The 18,324-nt window shown below is 52.2% G+C and overlaps 1 protein-coding gene across 1 annotated transcript in view; it reads right to left on the bottom strand.

Moving 5' to 3' along the window:
- The window catches only part of FOXN1 (forkhead box N1), a 28,864-nt gene that overhangs the window by 8,370 nt on the left and 2,170 nt on the right, over positions 1 to 18,324 (bottom strand). Inside the window, exons 2-6 of the mRNA XM_078379201.1 lie at positions 4,786 to 4,926; positions 3,868 to 4,368; positions 2,241 to 2,348; positions 756 to 886; positions 73 to 169 (exon numbers count right to left, since the gene is read on the bottom strand). Coding sequence (XP_078235327.1) covers positions 73 to 169; positions 756 to 886; positions 2,241 to 2,348; positions 3,868 to 4,368; positions 4,786 to 4,905 — 957 coding nt within the window. The 5' untranslated portion in view covers positions 4,906 to 4,926. The remainder of the gene's footprint in view (positions 1 to 72; positions 170 to 755; positions 887 to 2,240; positions 2,349 to 3,867; positions 4,369 to 4,785; positions 4,927 to 18,324) is intronic.

Consider the following 18,324-nt stretch of genomic DNA (forward strand, 5'->3'; position numbering starts at 1 on the left):
GACTAGATGACCGCAAGGGGGACCCTTCTGATTTGGCTGTTCTGTGATTCTGTGACCCCCCCCATCTCTCACCTTAAAATATGGGAAGTGCTCAGTCATGAAGTTGTAAATCTCACTGACGGGGAGGCTTCCGGTTTTGCTGTTCTTCAGGGCCATGAAGATGAGGATGCTGAGAGAGGAAGAGAGAGAGAGAAGCCCACGGGGGGGGGGGAGGTCAAGGAGGCTTTCGTGGGGGGGGGGGGAAAGAAAGGACTCCTCCCTGCCTTCCCTAATTCCTCTCCGCCCTCAACCAAGAATCTTTTGCATGCGTCGGATCACAACACCCATGATCCCCAGCCAATTGTAACCCAACACACCCGGAAGACGTCAAAGCTGGGGAAGCCGAAGGGAGGAAGACCTATTCAAAGGTCTTAGCTGGGAGGCACCCTTTTTACTCTACCTGGGACCCTGCCGGTCAGAGCAAGCAAAGCTGGCCCAGCACAGAGCTTGGAAAACCTCCTTTCCCTCCTGGAGCCACCGGCCAGCGTGGCCGCGGGCAGCCTTTCTGACCGCCCTAAACAGCCTGACCCGACCCTTGTGACCCCTTCCAAATATCTGCCGCCTCCCAAGGACCAGTGGCTGTGGATGGCCCGTCCTGTTCCTCTTCATTGGAAAAAATAAATCCCTTTCTTTCAGCCTCCCCCCCCCCCCGCCCTTCCAGGGGCCCGGCGGAGGCTCTGGGAGGCTGCCCCGGAAGACAGGCCATGGGGGGTTACCTGTAGGAGTAGATGGGCTTCGGGAAGAGAGGCTGAGGGTGTTCCGGAGCCCCGTGGGGCGTGATCCGTTGGTAGGGGTACGGGGAGGCAGAGATGTAAGTGACGGGGTAGCCGCTGCTCCCGGCAGGATACTGCCAAAACAAAAGCACAGGGTCGTTGATCTTGGCCACGCTGCCCGCCTGCTCAGCCCGGGCTGCCCGCCGTGGAAACAGGGTGGGTTTGATCTGGGGCCCCTTTTTGGGTGCGTTCTGAGACAGATCCAGGTGAATTCAGCCTGCCCGTCCTGCCATTATGGCACAGCCCCCAGGAAAGCGGTCAGCAAATGTATTTTCTAGGACGGGAGGTCAAGAGATCTGCTCTGGGTTCTAATTCTGCTCCCGCCTCAGAGGGCATCTCAACCAGAAGGTGGTGCCTTTGCCTTTGCCAGGCCCTACTTAGTCGCCTAGGGTGACGAGACCAGGCGAATCGGTGTCGGCAGTGTCGTAACGTGGCTTTTATTGGTTTCAGCGTCTCCTTGGAAGTCCAGGAAGGAGGTGGCTGAGCTCATTGGGGGCAAAAGCAGGGCGTTTTAAAGGCTGTTTGCCATTTTATGGGTTTCTGCGCTCATCCTTGCCTTGTGGTTTTTTTGGGGGGAGAAGGAGGATGGGGGAACCCTCCGGTCGGGCCGGGCCGGTTTGAGAGGTTTTACAAGGGCGAGAGGCGCATTGTGGGTGTGTGATTGTTCCCCTGGCACCGGAAGGGAGGTCACCGCGACTGCTGACTCGGGTCAACAACACGGTGGTTTCTGTCCGACTCACCCTGCCGTGGCCCCAGTAAAAGCCACCGTGACCCCCTTGCCCAAAATGCATCCCAGCTAAAACGATCCAGGAAGTGGCCTTTTATAAGCAGAGCTTGGCAAAGTTTCTCTTCCTGGGCAACTACAATGACCAGAATCCCCTAATGGCTATAACCTGTAACAAGTGACTTGTAATTTGAATGCCACCGGACTTAAGACCACGAGGAAACCACAGGTTTGGAATATTCATTCCTAGTGCTGGAGATGTCAAAGGGACAAACAAGGTGGTTTTCTTCCCCAGCTGGCTAATTATAATAGGTGCCGATTGAGGCAAACCCCCATTAGAAGAAAGAGCAGCCCCTGAAGGGGGAACAGCTGCCTGTTTCTTCTGACAAGAACAGACAGTTTTTTCCCCTTCACGGAGCACTGCTCCTAGATATGGAATCATTGTTGCCTCTAACCGGGCCTTTAATGACTTGAATCCGAGGGTGTTGGTTCAGCACGGACAAAATCTACCATATTTGAAGTTGGGTTCAAATATACGGAAGATACATGAATACAATGGAGGTGGGCTTATATTTTCCACCTGCCCCCGGGGGGCAATTGCGGTTGATGAATTCTGATTTAGACACAAGTCATTCCACTTGTGACGGGGCTCATGGTTTCCAACAGGGAAGCGAGTTCAAATGTTGCCCAGCCTGTGGCCTTACCTGATGGAAGGCGTGAGAGGCGCAATACGTTGGCGGGACGTGCGGCTGGTAGCAGTAAAGGCCAGGCTGCTCTTCCACGGGGGCTGTCTTTAGTTTGACGTCTGTGTCCTGCAGGAGGAGGAGAGGAGAGCGTGATAGCGCCACGACGCCAAACACAACGGTGACATTTTCCCCCAAAACCGAGGCTGAGGAGGTTCAGTCTTGCAGACTACAAGTCCCAGAATCCCCCACCCTATAGTCTCTGGGGCTTTGGGGAGTTGTAGTCCCCAAAGAGAGATCAATGCTTCCTCCACCACCCATGTTCAAGCTTCCCGTTGGCTGCCCTTCTGGGTGGCGGTTTAGCGTTCAAACCAGATGCGAATCTTCTTGATTCTGTTTTGGGTGGAAACGGGGGGGGGAATGGTCTCACAGTCACTGGCCATGCTGCCCCAAGGGTTCTGGGTTTTGTGGTCCCAAAATGGACTGGGGGATGATGGGTGTCATGCCCTGGGAAGGAAGGAAGGAAGGAAGGAAGGAAGGAAGGAAGGAAGGAAGGAAGGAAGGAAGGAAGGAAGGAAGGAAGGAAGGAAGGGACCCATCTGTGCCAAAAACATTCCAGATGCTGGATCATTCTTTGAGCAGCACCTTCTGGGACCTCCCTCCCCTACAAAACAGTTCATTAAAATCTGGTTGTCTTTCCTCGTTAGGGATGATTCCCACATTTAAGACCGGTTTCACCTCTTCCGGAGAGAAAATTTGGCTTATAAAGAGGCATTTCTAACTTTGTTCTCACTTGTCCTCGGTAGAACCAGAAAGCTCACCAGGCTTGTGAGCCACTGCCTCTTAATTAAGGCAACGAGCGGCTCAAAATGTCTTAATTAAGAACAGAAAAATCAGGAAAACTTTTAGAAGACGGTGCTGTGCTGGGGGTTGTAATCCAGCTTTAGCACTAGAATGATGGGGCTTGTAGTTCGGGGAGACCCATAGGTTTTCCTCCCTTACACCTTCTGTAATGCGTGATTTGGCCTCTTGTTTTCCTCATTCTTTTCTGCCTTTTGCTTGGCATTTTTTTTTTGTTTTGTTTATCCCATGTAAGGAATAGCGGCAGTAGAAAACAGGAAATTAACTTTTTAAAACTGGGAGTTCTTTGTGAAGTATTTACAAAGTCTGAACAGTGACGGAAGAGTTGCAACGAGAAAGGCAGCTGTGCTAATGGGTTGTAGCAAAAACGAGGAAGGGGGGGACCTTATCTCCAAAGAGTTGGGGCATTTGGAACAAGAAAAAAAGGGGGGGACATTCTTTAAATATTTTGGGGGGGATTCTTTCTGCAAGGTATCATTCACCCAATAAACCTCTGTTTTGGTCTGATGAAAATAGACTCTGAAAAAAAAGTTTGGGGAAGTTTTTGTCTGAGTTTCACGAGAGCTCTCCGAGGGGACAGCCATCAGCATTTTGAGATAGCTCTGGGAAGTTCGGAGTAAAACCTGGAATGGATTGATTGCCCCACTGACACCGGAGCCAAAATCGCAGCTAAACGTAGCCTACCCAGAGGGTGGAGCATTGAAAGAGAGGGGAAAAATACATCACTGGCTTTTAAACAGGAGAGTGTTTCTCTGCAGATTTTTGGTATCCGGCCCGAGACACTCACCATAGCGTGGGGATCGGGCTCCTGGCCGGCGCTGTTATACCGCAGGGCTTTGCACCAGGCCGGCTCCGCAGAGAGCTCTGGAAGGTGCGAGGCATACATCTCGGCCTCTCCGCCCGCCGCCGTCCCGGCCATCTCCTCATAGCCTTCCAGGCTGGCCGTTTTGAACGGGGGTCCCTCCACGGTCAGGTGGGCCTCCGGAAAGGCTTCTTCCACCAGCTGCCTCTTGTAGGGGTTGAAGGGGGCCCGGAGGCTGCTCTTGAGGAACCTCCCGCCGGGGGCGCCCCCGAGGATGCCCTCCTCGCAGCCGTAGCAGCCGAATTTCTCTGAGGGGGAGACCTGGTAGGGGTCCATCTCGGCGTGGAGGACGTGGCTGGCGGAAAACCTTCCGTAGATCTGGTCCGGAGGCGGGGAGGCCGGACTCGAGCTCTGAGAAGACTCGGATCGGGCCCTCTCCAGCCTGTTCTCTCCCTCGTACGGCTGGCAGCAGAAACCAGGGTTTTCCTGTAGGCCAGGACATATTGATTGATTTGTATGTTTATCTATACATGTGGCTGCTGGATTTCTCTCCCACATGCTGGGGATCGGGCAGTGTGCTCCCTAGCAGCCTTAGGGGGCGTTAGGCTCAGGGTACAGCATATTGTTTGTGTGTGTGTATGTGTTGGACTACAGCACCTATGCTAGCGGATGCTGGGTGTTGCACTCCAAAAACAAAAAACAAAACACCAACTTCCTCCCCCAAGCTCTGGAATTGGTTACCTCCAAGCAGTCCAGATAAATGGGTTACCATGATTGGATCTCTGTTGGTTCGCCATGACCAAGCATCATCTCCTCGGGTACCCTTCCTCTCGGCCACCCACCACTCCCGGTTTCAACTCGACAGGTGCCGGCCGCGGAAAAGATACGAAGGTCTCGTCCTACCTGCTTGATGGGGGATCCTGAGTCCTCATGGCTGTGCATTGGGTGCGCGGATTGGTGGCCTTCCAGAGGATCCGAAGAAGAAAAGGTAACGTTGGCTTGATCCTGGAGGAGTGAAACCATCACCCAAGGCGATGAGGAATCCTGGAGCCCACGGTTTGAAAAAAAATGAGGAGAGAAAAAGAGAAATAAATGAGAAATCTTTTCAACCCAACTCTTGAAAACTGTACCATACTAACTAAATTGTCAGCTGCTTTCGTCTGAGATCCTGGAAAAAGGTGGCACATAAAATAAATAGGATATATAAGCAAAATTAAGTAAAATAATACATAAAGGGGCACCAGGGGGTCATCTAGTCCATCCTCAGCCGTGCAAGAAACCCACGCTCCGTTCCTGTCTCAAACAGCTCTTGGCGCCCTAAAGTTTAGTCAGGAACACCTTCTGGTCTTTTGAACCCACGGTTTTAGGTCTTCGGCTTCGGAGCGGCAGAGAACACATTTTCTCCGAGAGACGGCCGTTCAGACAGCACAGGCGGCTGGCACGCCACCTTTCCTAAGAAGCAGATTCGGTGGCCCCCGCGCAGCCTTGCCTGTTAATTCCCAAACCTCAAAGCCACCCTTTCTTGGGGTCTTTTAAAAATTAATTACATCGAGACTGTTGGGCCACCCGTCTGGTGTCGGTTCGCCCTGCTGCTACTTCTGCTGCCTTGAAAATAACCAGGTTCACACGGATGGCATGAGAAAAATTAATAAAAAGGTTTATTTTTTTTTTTAATAAAACGACGACCGGTTAATAATAGTGCAGGCAAGCCTCACAAACTTGGCAGCTTCTTTCTACTGCCGTTTCTCAGCTGAGTTTTCCGGACAGAATTTTTCTTTCTCTTTCTGTCGACTGATCCTGATGCTCCATCCATGCCTTCCCGCTTTGCCACGTTGTGGCCGGTGCACTGCTATTTATAAAGCGCCATCCTTCTCATCGCTAAGTTGATGAGAGAAATAAAATAAATTCCCTGTGGAAAACCCAGCCGTGTTGAATTTTGGGCAGTTTCAGGGTGTTGTAAAGACCAGCCCTCGTGTATTAGTCATGGTAAGGAGATCTCGAGAGCAAGGAACCCCAAAAAAGGTGCCATCTTCGTGGCACACGAGCGTGGAAACACTGGCATCATGACCTTGGCCCATTTATTTTATTTCTATTTAAAAAACAGGTTTACAGTATTGAAAACCATGACGTATAAAAAACTAAGAATAATAAATTATCCAAGTATTTTTTTTAATGGACTGGAGTTTGGAGATCTGCTCTTTTTGAGATTACCAATTTTTCCCCTTTCTCCCCTCCTCAGTTAGGAAGGATCATGGCCACATTCTGCACCTAAAATTTCCCCTTAAAAGCCACTTCTTTCTTGTTTAACAAAACCACTTCCCTCTAGGAAATGTTTTATACAAGTAAGAAATTTGCTCCTTTTCGAGAACCTGTTTGTTTGTTTTTCTAAGTGTAATCTAAATCTTCCAGCCAGCAATCTCTCTCGGTTGCAAACAGGATACGCTGCAGCACTAAAGTCCACACTTCGGAATGAAACATCGCAAAGCGTAAAGCCATGTTTTCAGCGAGGAAGGAAAGTTGCGGAAAGTCGCAGAAAATGCCACGGGGCTCAGCAAGACAAGAATGTCGTACGGACGTTGGGCAAAATACCTATACAATATGTACAGAACTCAGTATAAGAAGACCAAATGATCCACTTGGAAGAGTCTTGAAAGGAAGTCCTGCCCTGTCTGCATCGCGCAGAGGTCCTGGCAATTCCCATCAGGGAAAAGGACCCGATCAGCCTCACAAGGAGGCTGAAAGCTAGACTCCTAAAGAATTAAGCACGCGCCATAGGGCCCAGTCCTGGGTGGAAGACCTTCTCCATTTTGCTTTCTTCCTTTTGAAAAAAACCCCCCACCAAAATCCACTTTCTTCCCCTCGCCAGAAGGACATCTACAGAGTTTTTAGCAAATGCTTTCCAAAAACCCAACGGTAACGGGGATTTTAACACGCCTGTCCTGTAAGTTCCTCGCTCCCCTCCTGCTTCACACCTGGGCACCCAAATAGTTAATCTAGGGAAGTTCCCCGTTCATCTCTCAGTGTTTGATGAAAAAATGAGAGGCATCACCGTCAAAAAATGTTCAAAGACTATCTTGGAGTTCAAAGGGTTCTTTTTCTGTATCTTTTTGGTGGCTGGGAGGACGAGGGGGGGGGAAGGTGTGAAAGGAGGGAGGACGGATGTTCTCTGATGAGAGAGTCCTGTTGACATGCCGGATGCCGAAGGGGATGAGAACAGAAATGGAGCGCAGCGGAAGCCCCAGGAGGGGAAAAGAAGCGAGTTCGAGGCCATGTTCCAGGCAGGGGAAAAAATGTGCAGGTGTCTCTTCAGGTGGCTTGCCACCCGTTTCCCAAAGTGAGAGAAGACCCCTGTGGGGAAGGAAGGCTGGCTGGCCTTTCAAAAGCCAAAGCGCCCATTGAATTGGCGAGTCTGCCGCCTTTTCGTCCGTTCTTCTCCTTCAGCTGAAATTCTTGGATATTTGCTCTCAGTTTAGCCGGGGAGGGAAGTGACCCGACATGTTTCTTTAAATCCAAGTATTTAATTAGTGCTAATTTTTCCCCTTCTCTAATTATAGCTTCTAAATCATTCTTGTGAAGATCTGAGAAGCAGAGAAAAATGATGTTTTTTTTCTCCCTCTCCTCCAGCCATACAAGAGACCAACGGGGGGTCTTGTCTCAAAACCGAGAGATGGGAGAGCCAAGGAAAAGGCAGTGTCACCACAGACGCCCAGATGAAACCACGGAACTCACCGCCACCAGATGTACTAAAAGCAGTTCAGACCAATTGATGGAAGACAAGGAAGAGCTAATGTTTAGGGCAGAGAGGCCACCCATTTGGAACTCTCTCTCGTGCCCGTGTCACACTCTCTAACCACTTCCTCTAAGTAAGAGCCGGTGGGGAACATTTCAAACCCATTATCTGTACAGACTTGTGACTTCGGCCTCTCTTCCCCCCCCCGGTCACAGATCTGGAAACTTGGAGGTGTCGCTTCTCCAAAGAGAGGTGGATTTTTATGCCAAGGTTGGGATGGCTTCATCGGGTGACAAGCCACGAACGACCCTTTGACCGGAGCGCTGACCTCTCCAAGGTGCGGCTGGACCTGTTTCCTCAAACGTTGCGCCTCCGTTACTCCGTACAGAGGATGCTTGGGAACCTGAACTTTCTCCTCAGATCATTATCTCTTTTTACGATATTTTAGAGGGGAGTCCAGGAAGGTGAGGAGCAGGAGCTGGCGGGCCCTGGCGTCGCGCCCAGGCCGAAACAAGCCGCTCGCTGTGTCGGAAGGCAGCTCTCGCTCGCTCGGGGACACCCCAGGCCCGGGTTCTGGCGCTAGGCCGCCGCAGCGCTGTAGCGCTGCGCTCGGAGCGGCCGGGTGGCAGGTGCTGCCGCTCACACCGAGCGGGCTTCCTCCCCTCCTGCAACCCTGGAGGCTCAGATCAGCTTTCTCCGTGAGGAAAGGCGTGCTTGGAACCTCACCAATTCGTAATTCATGCGCCGCGCGACATGCCCGAAGGAGCTGCCTGATCTCTGGTTGACACTGGCGGTTTTGTGATCTCCGCTTTAATTCCCCCACGCCTTCCCCAGAGCATTAAATCATCTCTTCCTTCTCTCTGTCTCTCCCCCAATTTCACCATTCTTTGATTCACCTGGATGCCTCTTGCAAGCCAGAGAGGGGTTTGCAAGATGGAAGAGTCATGGGTTCACACAGAAGTCTTCACCGGCCACCATCCCCCCCCCGGGGGGGGGCAAAGCAAGGCAGCTTTTGAAGCAGATTTTCCAAAGGCAGTGAGGCATCCCACATGAAATCAAAATGCTGCACACCCTGCATCTTTTGTTCCTTGCTTTTATCTGATATCAGCCCTGGGAGTGGCGCTTTCTTATCACCTCTCCGAGAGAGAGAGAGACGATTAAGTTAAAGATCTGCTTTGGTTTAGCTGCCAGGTGATCCCTTGGTTTCTGCTGCCTCATCAATCTGGCGCTGCCCGTATGAGGAACTCCTAACCACTGGATTCTTCCGCCTTGGTTCCCCATAAGTCACAAAGACCTAGGAAGCTTGTGCAAACATTTTGAGGAATGCACAGAGTCACTCTGAGGCTGTTCTACTTTGGACACCTCCTGAGAGGCCAGGCAGATTCTCTGGGGTGGAAAAAGACGATCACGCTGGGAAAGGAGGAAGGCAGCAGGAAAAGAGGAAGGCCAAAGAGGAGATGGACCGACTCTCTCAAGGAAGCCACAGGGCTTGAGTTGGCAAGAGCTGAACCAGGCCGTTCGGGACAGAACGAGCTGTCAAGTCCTGGAGGCGGCATGTAAAAGCAACAACGCACGGTTACAAATGTCCCGTCTCAAGTGCGCAACATCTCCTTCCCTGCCTGCATTTTCCCACTGCCCGTAGACCAGCCTTCCAGCTGCGCACTGTTTTTCTTTTCCGAGTTGCACAATATGGACCAGCTGCTTGCTTTTGAAAACAACAACACACGATTAAAAACAAACAGCTCGCTGTGTGAGTAAGCACGCCCGAGCGGTGCACGGCCGAGTGGGTGATCTTCGTCATCTCCCTGAGCTCCCATTTCCCCCCATCAATCCAGCTGCTCGCCACCCGGTAGTGGAGAGCCATTGGACGTCTCCCCCCTCCCGTTGCCCGTTTAGGGAAGATCCTTTTGATTCAGTCGGCCTCCTCTGATCCGGATGAATCAGGGTTGTGTTTTATTTTTTATTTTTTTGGCTGCAGCCTTCTTTATGGGCAGGAGGGAAAGAATTAGAAATTCAGGGTGGGGGTCCCGGGACCCCGACACCGAAAGGCAGGAGAAGCGAATGGTTCGTCGTGCCCTCTGAAGAGCACTGTCCGTTGTCTTGTCCTCCCTGACATTGCCTGAGCTGCTCTTACAAGCGTGCTCTGTGGCAGCCCATTCTACATCTAGTGGCAGTGAGTTCCGCTGTTTTAATTTGCCAAGCTGTTTTTCTTTGCTCACACCCTGAGTCTCCCGCTGGTAGTAGCCTGCCCCCCCAAAAATCTGTAAGGTGCCCAGTTGTCTTCTGGGCATCTTCGGAGGTTTTCCTGAAGAGCAGATGTCCCGAATGCGGGTCGAGACGCCCTTCCAAGCACAGGGAGAGGTAGCCTGTCTCAGCCATCTCCTCAAAAGCTCCTCCTCCTCTCTGTGTGTGTGTTTTGGTTTCAATATCTCACCTTCCAAGGAGGGCGACCACAAGGCCCATGTTTCCCTGCTCTTTCGGCCTTGCTGGCCAACCTGGCCGGCTTCTCCTGGGCTCGGGCGGAGAATTCCGGCTGCCGACCTGGTCGGAGAGAGAGCTGCCACGTGTGGTGTGATCGGCATGGGTGGCGGCACTGTGGCCAGGGCCAGGTATACTTTTTACAGGGGGGGGGAGCAGCCATCAAAGAGGGCCTCCTCCCAGCGGCTTTGCCTTGTTAGCAAAATCCATTCATTGTTTCCCTCCCCTGCACACACACACACACACACACACACACACACACAAACACACACACACAAAAGCGCCACACCACAAAATCAGGGCACAGCCCAAACGACGTCTAGAGACACTTCCACCAGGCATCTCCCTTGCACCCTTGTCAGGGTGAGGCCCTTTTTGAGTCAGCGGTTGGGGAGGGAGGGAGGGGCCCTGGCACAGAGGTTTGGGGAAGGTGCAGCCCAGCTAAACCTCTTAACTATCCCCCCCCCAAAAAACACACACCTCCCACACCTTCGCCAGGTTGCCAGATGCTCAAGGTCGGGTTAGGCTGGGCTGGGTGTGAAAGTCCCCACCTTGGGCGTTTCCGACGTCTCACACCCTCTTCATCCCCCCCCCGCTTTTAAAAACAGAGGTTTAGGAAAGCAAAGGGTAACCTTTTAAAAAGACTACAACCCCCAGCATCCCCTCACCAGTACGGCCCACAGGGGAGAACCTTTTCCCCCATTTGGGTTTGCTGGTGCCGTCCAGCCCCTATTTTGGAGTGAATTAAGTCGAAGGGTGGGGGGCGGGCAAGAACGCTCACGAAAAATGGGTCAAAACAAGCTTGGCCCATGGCTCTGCTGTTGGGGGATTCTGGGCTTTGTAGTCCCCCAATTACTACTATAGACCCTGAAGCTGAGGCTCCAATACTTTGGCCATCTCATGAGAAGAGAAGACTCCCTGGAAAAGACCTTGATGTTGAGGCAAGAGTGTGAGGGCAAGAGGAGAGAAGGGGACGACAGAGGACGTGATGGCTGGACAGGGTCATTGACGTGACCAATATGACTTTGGTACCAAACTCCAGGAGGCTGTGGAAGACAGGAGGGCCTGGCGTGCTCTGGTCCGTGGCGGTCACAAAGAGTCGGACACGACTTAACGACGAAACAACAACAATTACTCCTATTCCTCCACCACCAGCCCTGTAAACTCAGATTCTAACCCTGTTGCCTTGGAGGTCGGAGGCAAAGGAAAAGATTTGATTTTCGCATCATTCCCTCCTGTCTTCCATCTGCATCCTAGCCTTCTCTGGCAACGGGGACCCGAGCAGCCTCCAAGCAAAAGGAGGCACATTAAAGCAGCACGGAAGGAAACCACCAACACTTGTCATAGTAAAAAATGCAAGAGAACAAAAATATGTAATTAAGGAAAAGAAAAGAACCGAAAGCCATTTCGGAGCACATCAGCAAGAAAGGGACGAGGCCACATCAAACAGAGACGGGAGAAGCCGGACACCCAGCCGTCCCGTCCGCGCCTGTGGGAAACCGGGTGTCGGATCCGCATCGGCCTCCCGTCTGATCTAGCGGTCTGCTTTCATATCCCTAACTCCGGCACCCAGAAGAAGAGGCTAATTGCTGGGGAGGCTCGTTCTCCCTGGAAAGCGGCTGCAGGGCGCTGAGCGGGTGTGGAATCGTCTTCCAAGGGTGCACTGAGTGGGCCGGGCAGGAGATGGCTCGATAGAGCGGCAGCAAGCTATCATTTGGGCTCCGGCCCTCCGAGAGCAGCCGGGAGAGAAACACGCCCGAAAAGCTATCTCCAGGGATCAGAGCACACCTGAAGGCAGGCCGCCTCCCATCCCGTGCACGCTCTCCTGTTTGCCTTGAGTCCTCTGAGGCCCGCATGCGTCCGTCTCCCCTTATTTACCCACGGGAGAATGACTAGGGTTCAAAAGCAGCGCGGGGCCTCGGACGTGGTGGCTCCCTCTTTGCTATAAAGTCCAAGGCAAAGGAAAAGGGAGGGGGCAAAGAGCTAGACCTCAAGGCAGCCCATCTGGTGACTTCCATTACGAAGATGGTAGAAGGCATTAAAAAAAAAACAACTTCCCAGGCATTCTTGGGGGGGAAGAAAGTGTTCATTTCTTTAATTAGAGGATTCTCAAAACTCATGTTGCTTCTGCAGTGGAATCAGTTTTAATCTTTGCTGCCAGAGGCTGTTATCCTATCTGGTTTTTGAAGAGCAAGCTCTGTTGGAAAATGGGTGACTTCTGGGATTTAAACAAATTATTAAATTAATAGAAGATCAAAAGGGGATTGAAAAACATAGGTTAAAGGGGGGGGCATGAGGAGGGACGAGCAGGGCAAGGGGAACCTCAGAAGGCATTCCAGGTTTTGGATCTGGGAAATGGGTTCGGGAAGCAAGAATGAGAATAATTATGACATGGCTACAGCATTTACAGGTCTCTGCCCCAAAGAACATACACCATTTGGCAGAATAAGAGGGTCCAGAGATGGGAGAGGGCGGTTCCAAACCTAGCGTGGTTTGTTATTATTATAATTTTCTCCCAAGTCTCGAGATCTGTCCACTTGAATTATTGACATTTGCAAAATGCCGTACGGTCTCATCCAGAAAGGGGCCAAACGGAATCGGCTCTGCCGTTCGTACAGGACGGATTCAATTTGGTGCTGCTGGTGGGAGAGGCAGGGACAGAAAGCCAGGTTTTGGGAGAGCTAAGCACTCAAAGCCTTTTTTTTCCTCCCATGTTTATTTTATTTATTTTATTTATATCCCACCCATTTAGACCGAAGTCTACCCTGGGCGGCTAACAACTATATTAAAATAAAATAAAACACAATACACTAGGCTAGAGGACGGCGAAATACATTAGGTATCGACAGGAGGGAAGGCCTGTCTGAAGTTTTGTAAAAATAAACACCTCAAACACCTTTCTCTTCAATCATTTAGACATTTGCTAATTTAGGCGAACTGTTATTTGCCACTCCCTCCCCCCCAAAAAACCTTAAAGCTCAAATAAATAAAACCCCTAGCTGTCCTTTGTATAGCAAGGCAGCTCCTAATGTTGCTAACCTTTTCTACAGATCCTTGAGGACTAGGATCTTGGTTTGCTTGTCACCCAGGAAGAGATTTTACCAGATCCGGTCTCTAACCATCGCAACAGAGGTTTTTAGGGAACACGCCTGCCTAAAAACCTTCTGGGGGGACATGGCTCTCCATCTGCGCCCATCACTCTTCCTGACCTGCGGCTGTCCAGACGTTTTGGACTATCGGTCCCATCATCCCTAATATGAGGCTGGCTGGGGCTTATAGCCATGGCAGCATTAAAAAGGCCACCCTGAACCCCCAATTGTCTGATCTCTGACGCTTGTTTTTTGCCAGGAATGATGGAGGGAAGATCCATTGGGAAATTCCGAGCTCTCGGCTGCTGCCTGCCAGAGCCTGCCATATCAGCCCAAAGGGACTTTTGTCAAATTCCCCACTCCCTGTGTCTTACTTTGCACGCCACTCCCTCCAAATCCCAGGCTGCCACCCATGATGGCTGGGGATGCTGGGAGTCGGAGTCCCCCACCTTGACAAGACAAGAGAGGCGGAGAGTGTCGCCCCCGCCACCCAGACCCCCCTGTGTCCCCAGCTTGAAGGCCAGATTTGCTCTGCCCCCCCCATCCTTTGTCCGGCATCCTGGCAGAGCGGGTGTTTTCCTTGCTGTGTCTCCCACCCACCCCCCTCTGTGGCGAGGCCCTCCTGGGGGGGGGAGGGTGCCAGGGGCCCTCCTTTTACGAGGAAGGTGTGTGGGGCGACCCAGCCCTAATGGTTTCTCTGCGCTGGCTGTGGCAGCATGTTTTATATGGGGTGTGGTGCCCCTGTTACGCCTTGCTGGCATTCTCCGCTCGGCCCCACCCAGGGCCGCTCCCCCCCTCCCACTGAGCAGCGCTTCGTTAATTACCTGCGTTTGATGAGCAGCAAAGGATTCGGGGAGGTTGCCTTCCATGGGCACTGAACGGGCGTCGCGGGGGGGGGGGAAGAGAAATCCCTAATAGAACAAAAACAGTTGACTCCAAGATCTGGGGGGGGGGGGAGAGGAACTCTCCACAGGGATGGATACAAATGGGGGCTACGTGGATTTTAGAAGCGAGGGCTTTGGGGTGATTTGAAAATTCCCTTTTACCCAGAATCCCCCAGCAGGCACATCTTCAGTGGGGAGAAGAAGTGAAACAGACAAGGGTTTGCATCCCAGCCCTCTCAAAAACAAGACTTCTGAGCTGCTTTTAAAGGGTTTCCTCCATAAAACAAAAGTTGGGACTCATTTCCCGAAAGAAAGGGGTGATTTTTTCCCCTCCACGGTTCCCCCTTTTTAAAAAAAGGGTGTCTTTCAAAAGTCTGCTCTGCTCAACCAAATTTTAGAGCCGTAAACTCTCTTGCAAACCTTCAGAGAAGGCGGCCCTCCGGAGCACAACCTGAAGGGCAAGCGACCCGTTTCTCCAGGAAGTGTGAACTTGGTTGCTTTGTTTTAAAAGGAACCGGAGGATCCTCCACAGAGGCTGTGGGGTTAATGGGACCTTGGGCTAGGGAAGTAGTGTTCTGTCCCGCCTTGCAGGGCTGTGGTGAGGCCCCTTGGGTACCTCTGTGGACCTTGAGGGAGCCTGGACCCGATGCCACCTGCCCAGTGGAAGACAGAGGAACAGGTGCCTTGCAAAAGGTACCGAATGTTTTGGGCCAAGAGGATGACCGACAAAGAAGAATGAAAGCGAATGAATAAAGATCAAGATATCCGGGGGACATGATGTAAAAGACAGAAAGCTCAAATACTAGGGGCACGCACAGAGAAAGGGCGACAGCCTTTTATTTCACCACCTGGGTGTCATTTCGACAGGTGGTATAGTCCTTTCAGTAAGTCAAAGAGGGCTCACCACTGGAAACCCAAGCATCCTCTCTGCCGTGAAGTCACCGAAGGGTTTGTAGTAAAGGCGCGGTTTTTCAGCATTGACTCCTACCCCCATGAATTCCGGCCTACCTCACAGGGCTGTGGGGCAGATGGTGCTGGGTGAGAATGGCGTTCCGCGAAGGATCGAACACATGACCAGCCCGTGGACTCGAGGCCAGGCAAAGTGGGGAAGAGTGCCTCTGTGCAAGTACAGAGAGCTCCTCCTTTGGAAAATGGCTTAAAGGGTCACCTTTTCCTGACCCCTATCCTCAGCCGTAAGAAAAAAGCGAGGGTGCCCCTGCCAACGTGCAGAGGGCCTCCGCTTCTCCGCTCTGTCTTTTGGACGTCTCCCAGCTGCGCCCCTTCTCAAAGCTGGCGCCATCCCGGTGTGTGGGACGGCCACACGATGCATGGCGGGGGGATGATGGGATTTGTGGTATGGCTGATTCACGGGACAGCACCTTGGGCCTTCCATCAGTTCGCCCAGGCTGGCCTCCTGTCTCTCGGGGGGGGGGGCTTCTCAGGAGGTCCCCCAGCGAGGAGTGCGGGAGCCACGGATCAAGGCTGACACCGGGAGGGTGCCCTCCTCAGGGCGCGCGCGTGGAACGCCCTTATCCCCATCTCTCGGCCGCCTCTTCTCCCCTTGATCTTTTGAGTTTGCCTTTTTTCCTGGGAAAAAAAAGCACGGAGAACTCCCTGGGAAGGAGGAGCAGAGACAGCCGAAGCCGCGGCTGCTCCAAAGATTCGCTCCAGGCTGGGGTTGGGATTGTGGCTGAACTCCGTCCCGGCCTCTTTTCTCTTGTTTCCCCCCCCCTCTCCTCCGTTTTGATGACTGAAACATTTTATTAACGTTTTATTAATAAAACCCAGAAGACTCACACGCCCTGGAACAGGACGGCCTGCCCGCTCAGAGGGAGGTGTGAAGGGCACCCGTTTCCGTTCCTGCCTGTCAGCAGGTGTCGGGGTGACTCCCTGTGTCCTTCCCTCCAGACACACACACCCCCCGGAGAATTTTCAAGGATCGGGAGATGTTCCTCTTTTTTGGGGGGGACAGGGGATAAGAGTTCCCATCATCCACAACCTTGCAGGGCTTTGTGGGTGCGTCAGTGAAGAAGCCGAGAAAGGGAAGCATCCTGGTGGTAAAACAGATGAAACAAGCTAGCATCAGAATAAAACACCCAGTGTGGTATCGTGGATAAGGTTGGCAGACAAGGACTCCGAAGGCCTGGGTTCGAATCCCTGACCCTCGGATGTGGAAACTCGTGGGGGGGTATGTGGGACGGGTAAAACTGCTCCTTAAAGATCTCCTTGTAAGCCCTATTAGGGCTGCTATAAGTCACTTCCAACATGACAGCAGCATATAACATAACCATAATAAAGGATGGGGATTCTGGGAGTTGTAGTCCAGAACGGCTGGAGTGCTTGAGGCACGCCACCCCTTTGAAGGAGGCAAGGCTGTCACTCGGAGGGAAAGCAAATGACTTGCCCGTAAAAAAAAAAAAAAAAAAAAAGATTAAAACCAGAAATGTAAACCCTGCAGCATCTCCAGAGGTGAACCTGGTCGAGAGACGCTGCCGGTCAGAGCCGACTCTATTGGGTGAGCATCGGGAGCAGAGACGTTTGTGTTGCTGCTACGCCTGGGGTTGATCAGGGAGACATTCCCGAACGTTTCGTTCATGGAGTTGAAAATACGGCCTCCTTTCCATGAATAACCCTTGGCGCTCCTGGGAGAACAGGTTCCTACCTGAAAACACCTTCTCTCTCCCCCCCCCCCGTCCGCCTCTTTGTTTCACTTCCTACCACTTGCTCATTGATGGGAATGTTTTTTTGGGACCTGCCTCGGCAGGCCTGGGGAATCGGGAGGCCCTGGCACCACGAGGGCAAAAACCCAGCCGGTCGTGGGAGCAAAGCGGGGGGGGGGGGGAGAGATGAAGGAGAGGGTTTTGCGTGTGGGAGCCTTAATTCCATAAAGACAGGGAGGGGCGTCCCCCCTCGGCGGGCGGGGTGGGGTGGAGAGGAGAGGAGAGAAGCCACCGGAACCTCCCGAGACTTTTCTCTGGCCGGGCAGGATCCCTCTCTGTGCCCAGGTGAAGCGAGTGGCGGGCTGGAGACGTGTGTCGAGGGATCCGACTGTCTCAGCCATGTCTAGGGCATCCCATAATAGTCCTGTAGGAGAAAGATGGTCTGGAGGCTTACGGGGCAGCCATGCAGGAGGGAAGGGTCTGGAATTCCAGGAGGTTTTTTTTTTTAAATTCTCCTCTTCTGCAGAAGGATCGGATATTGGGGTCTCTTGGACTAAAAATCCCATAATTCTCTACTCGGAGAGATCTACCTGACAGACTGTCACCTTACAGACCCCTCAGTGTGGCTCACCTGGGAGAAAGGCCTTAACAGGAAGTCTTGGAGGCCTGTGGCAGGTTTAGGTGTCTGCCTGTCAGGTACAACTCCCTGAACAGAGAATTATGGGATCTGTAGTCCAGTACATTAGAAAACCTCATCCCTCTACGTATCCCTTTGCTCTGTTGCACCCGGAAAGGCAGCCAGAGATAAATTTAAATACTGTACATCTTTAACTTACATTAAACCAAACCAACCTGGCTAACAACGGCCCTGTAAAGCGGACCACTGTTCCCCGTTTCCGTATTGAGGTTGGCTGGCTGGCTTGAGCCCAGCGTTTGACTCCCCTCTAATGCATTAGAGTTCATGTCCCATCCTCCTCCCTGGCGGAGTGATAGGAGCTGTAATCCCGCACGGCGGAGGGGGAACAGGTTCTCTACAATGAACAAAGGTACACTTTCGGGCGCCAAATGAATACTGGATCGGTGAAACGTAGCTGATCTTTTAAAGTCACCCTGTCTTTTTCTTGGGGTCATCCTCAGATATCTAAGCTGGGGATTCTGGGCAGTGTAGTCCAAAAAAAAAACCACAAAAAAAACACCCACACACAAAATCTTCCCATGCTCTGGAAACAACGACATCATCATCACCACCACCACCACCCCCCTGAGAAAATAAGGAGCCTGGTTTTCACCCCCTCCTCAGGAGGCCCATCTCTGGCCCTTGATGCACTGACACTAACGACTCTGCTTTCATCTCTGGCACTAATTTCAGCGGCACTCTTTCCTCCATTCATCTCTCCTCAACCCCCCCCCCCCAATAACCTCCACATTTTTCGCCCTCTTAATTCTTTTCCCCACCTGGGTGGAAGGAAGGCGGAAGGCGGCCCAAGTCAAGCCAGCTTTTGTACCTTCCGCATCCCCTCCTCTCTCCTGGAGCAACGGGACTGGAGTAAAAGCCGATTATTTGGCAGGACCTGAGAGCCGCCGTCCCTTTGAATCCTTCT

The sequence above is a fragment of the Pogona vitticeps genome, chromosome 7, assembly GCF_051106095.1.
Source record: "Pogona vitticeps strain Pit_001003342236 chromosome 7, PviZW2.1, whole genome shotgun sequence".
In the NCBI taxonomy this organism is placed as follows: Eukaryota; Metazoa; Chordata; class Lepidosauria; order Squamata; family Agamidae; genus Pogona; species Pogona vitticeps.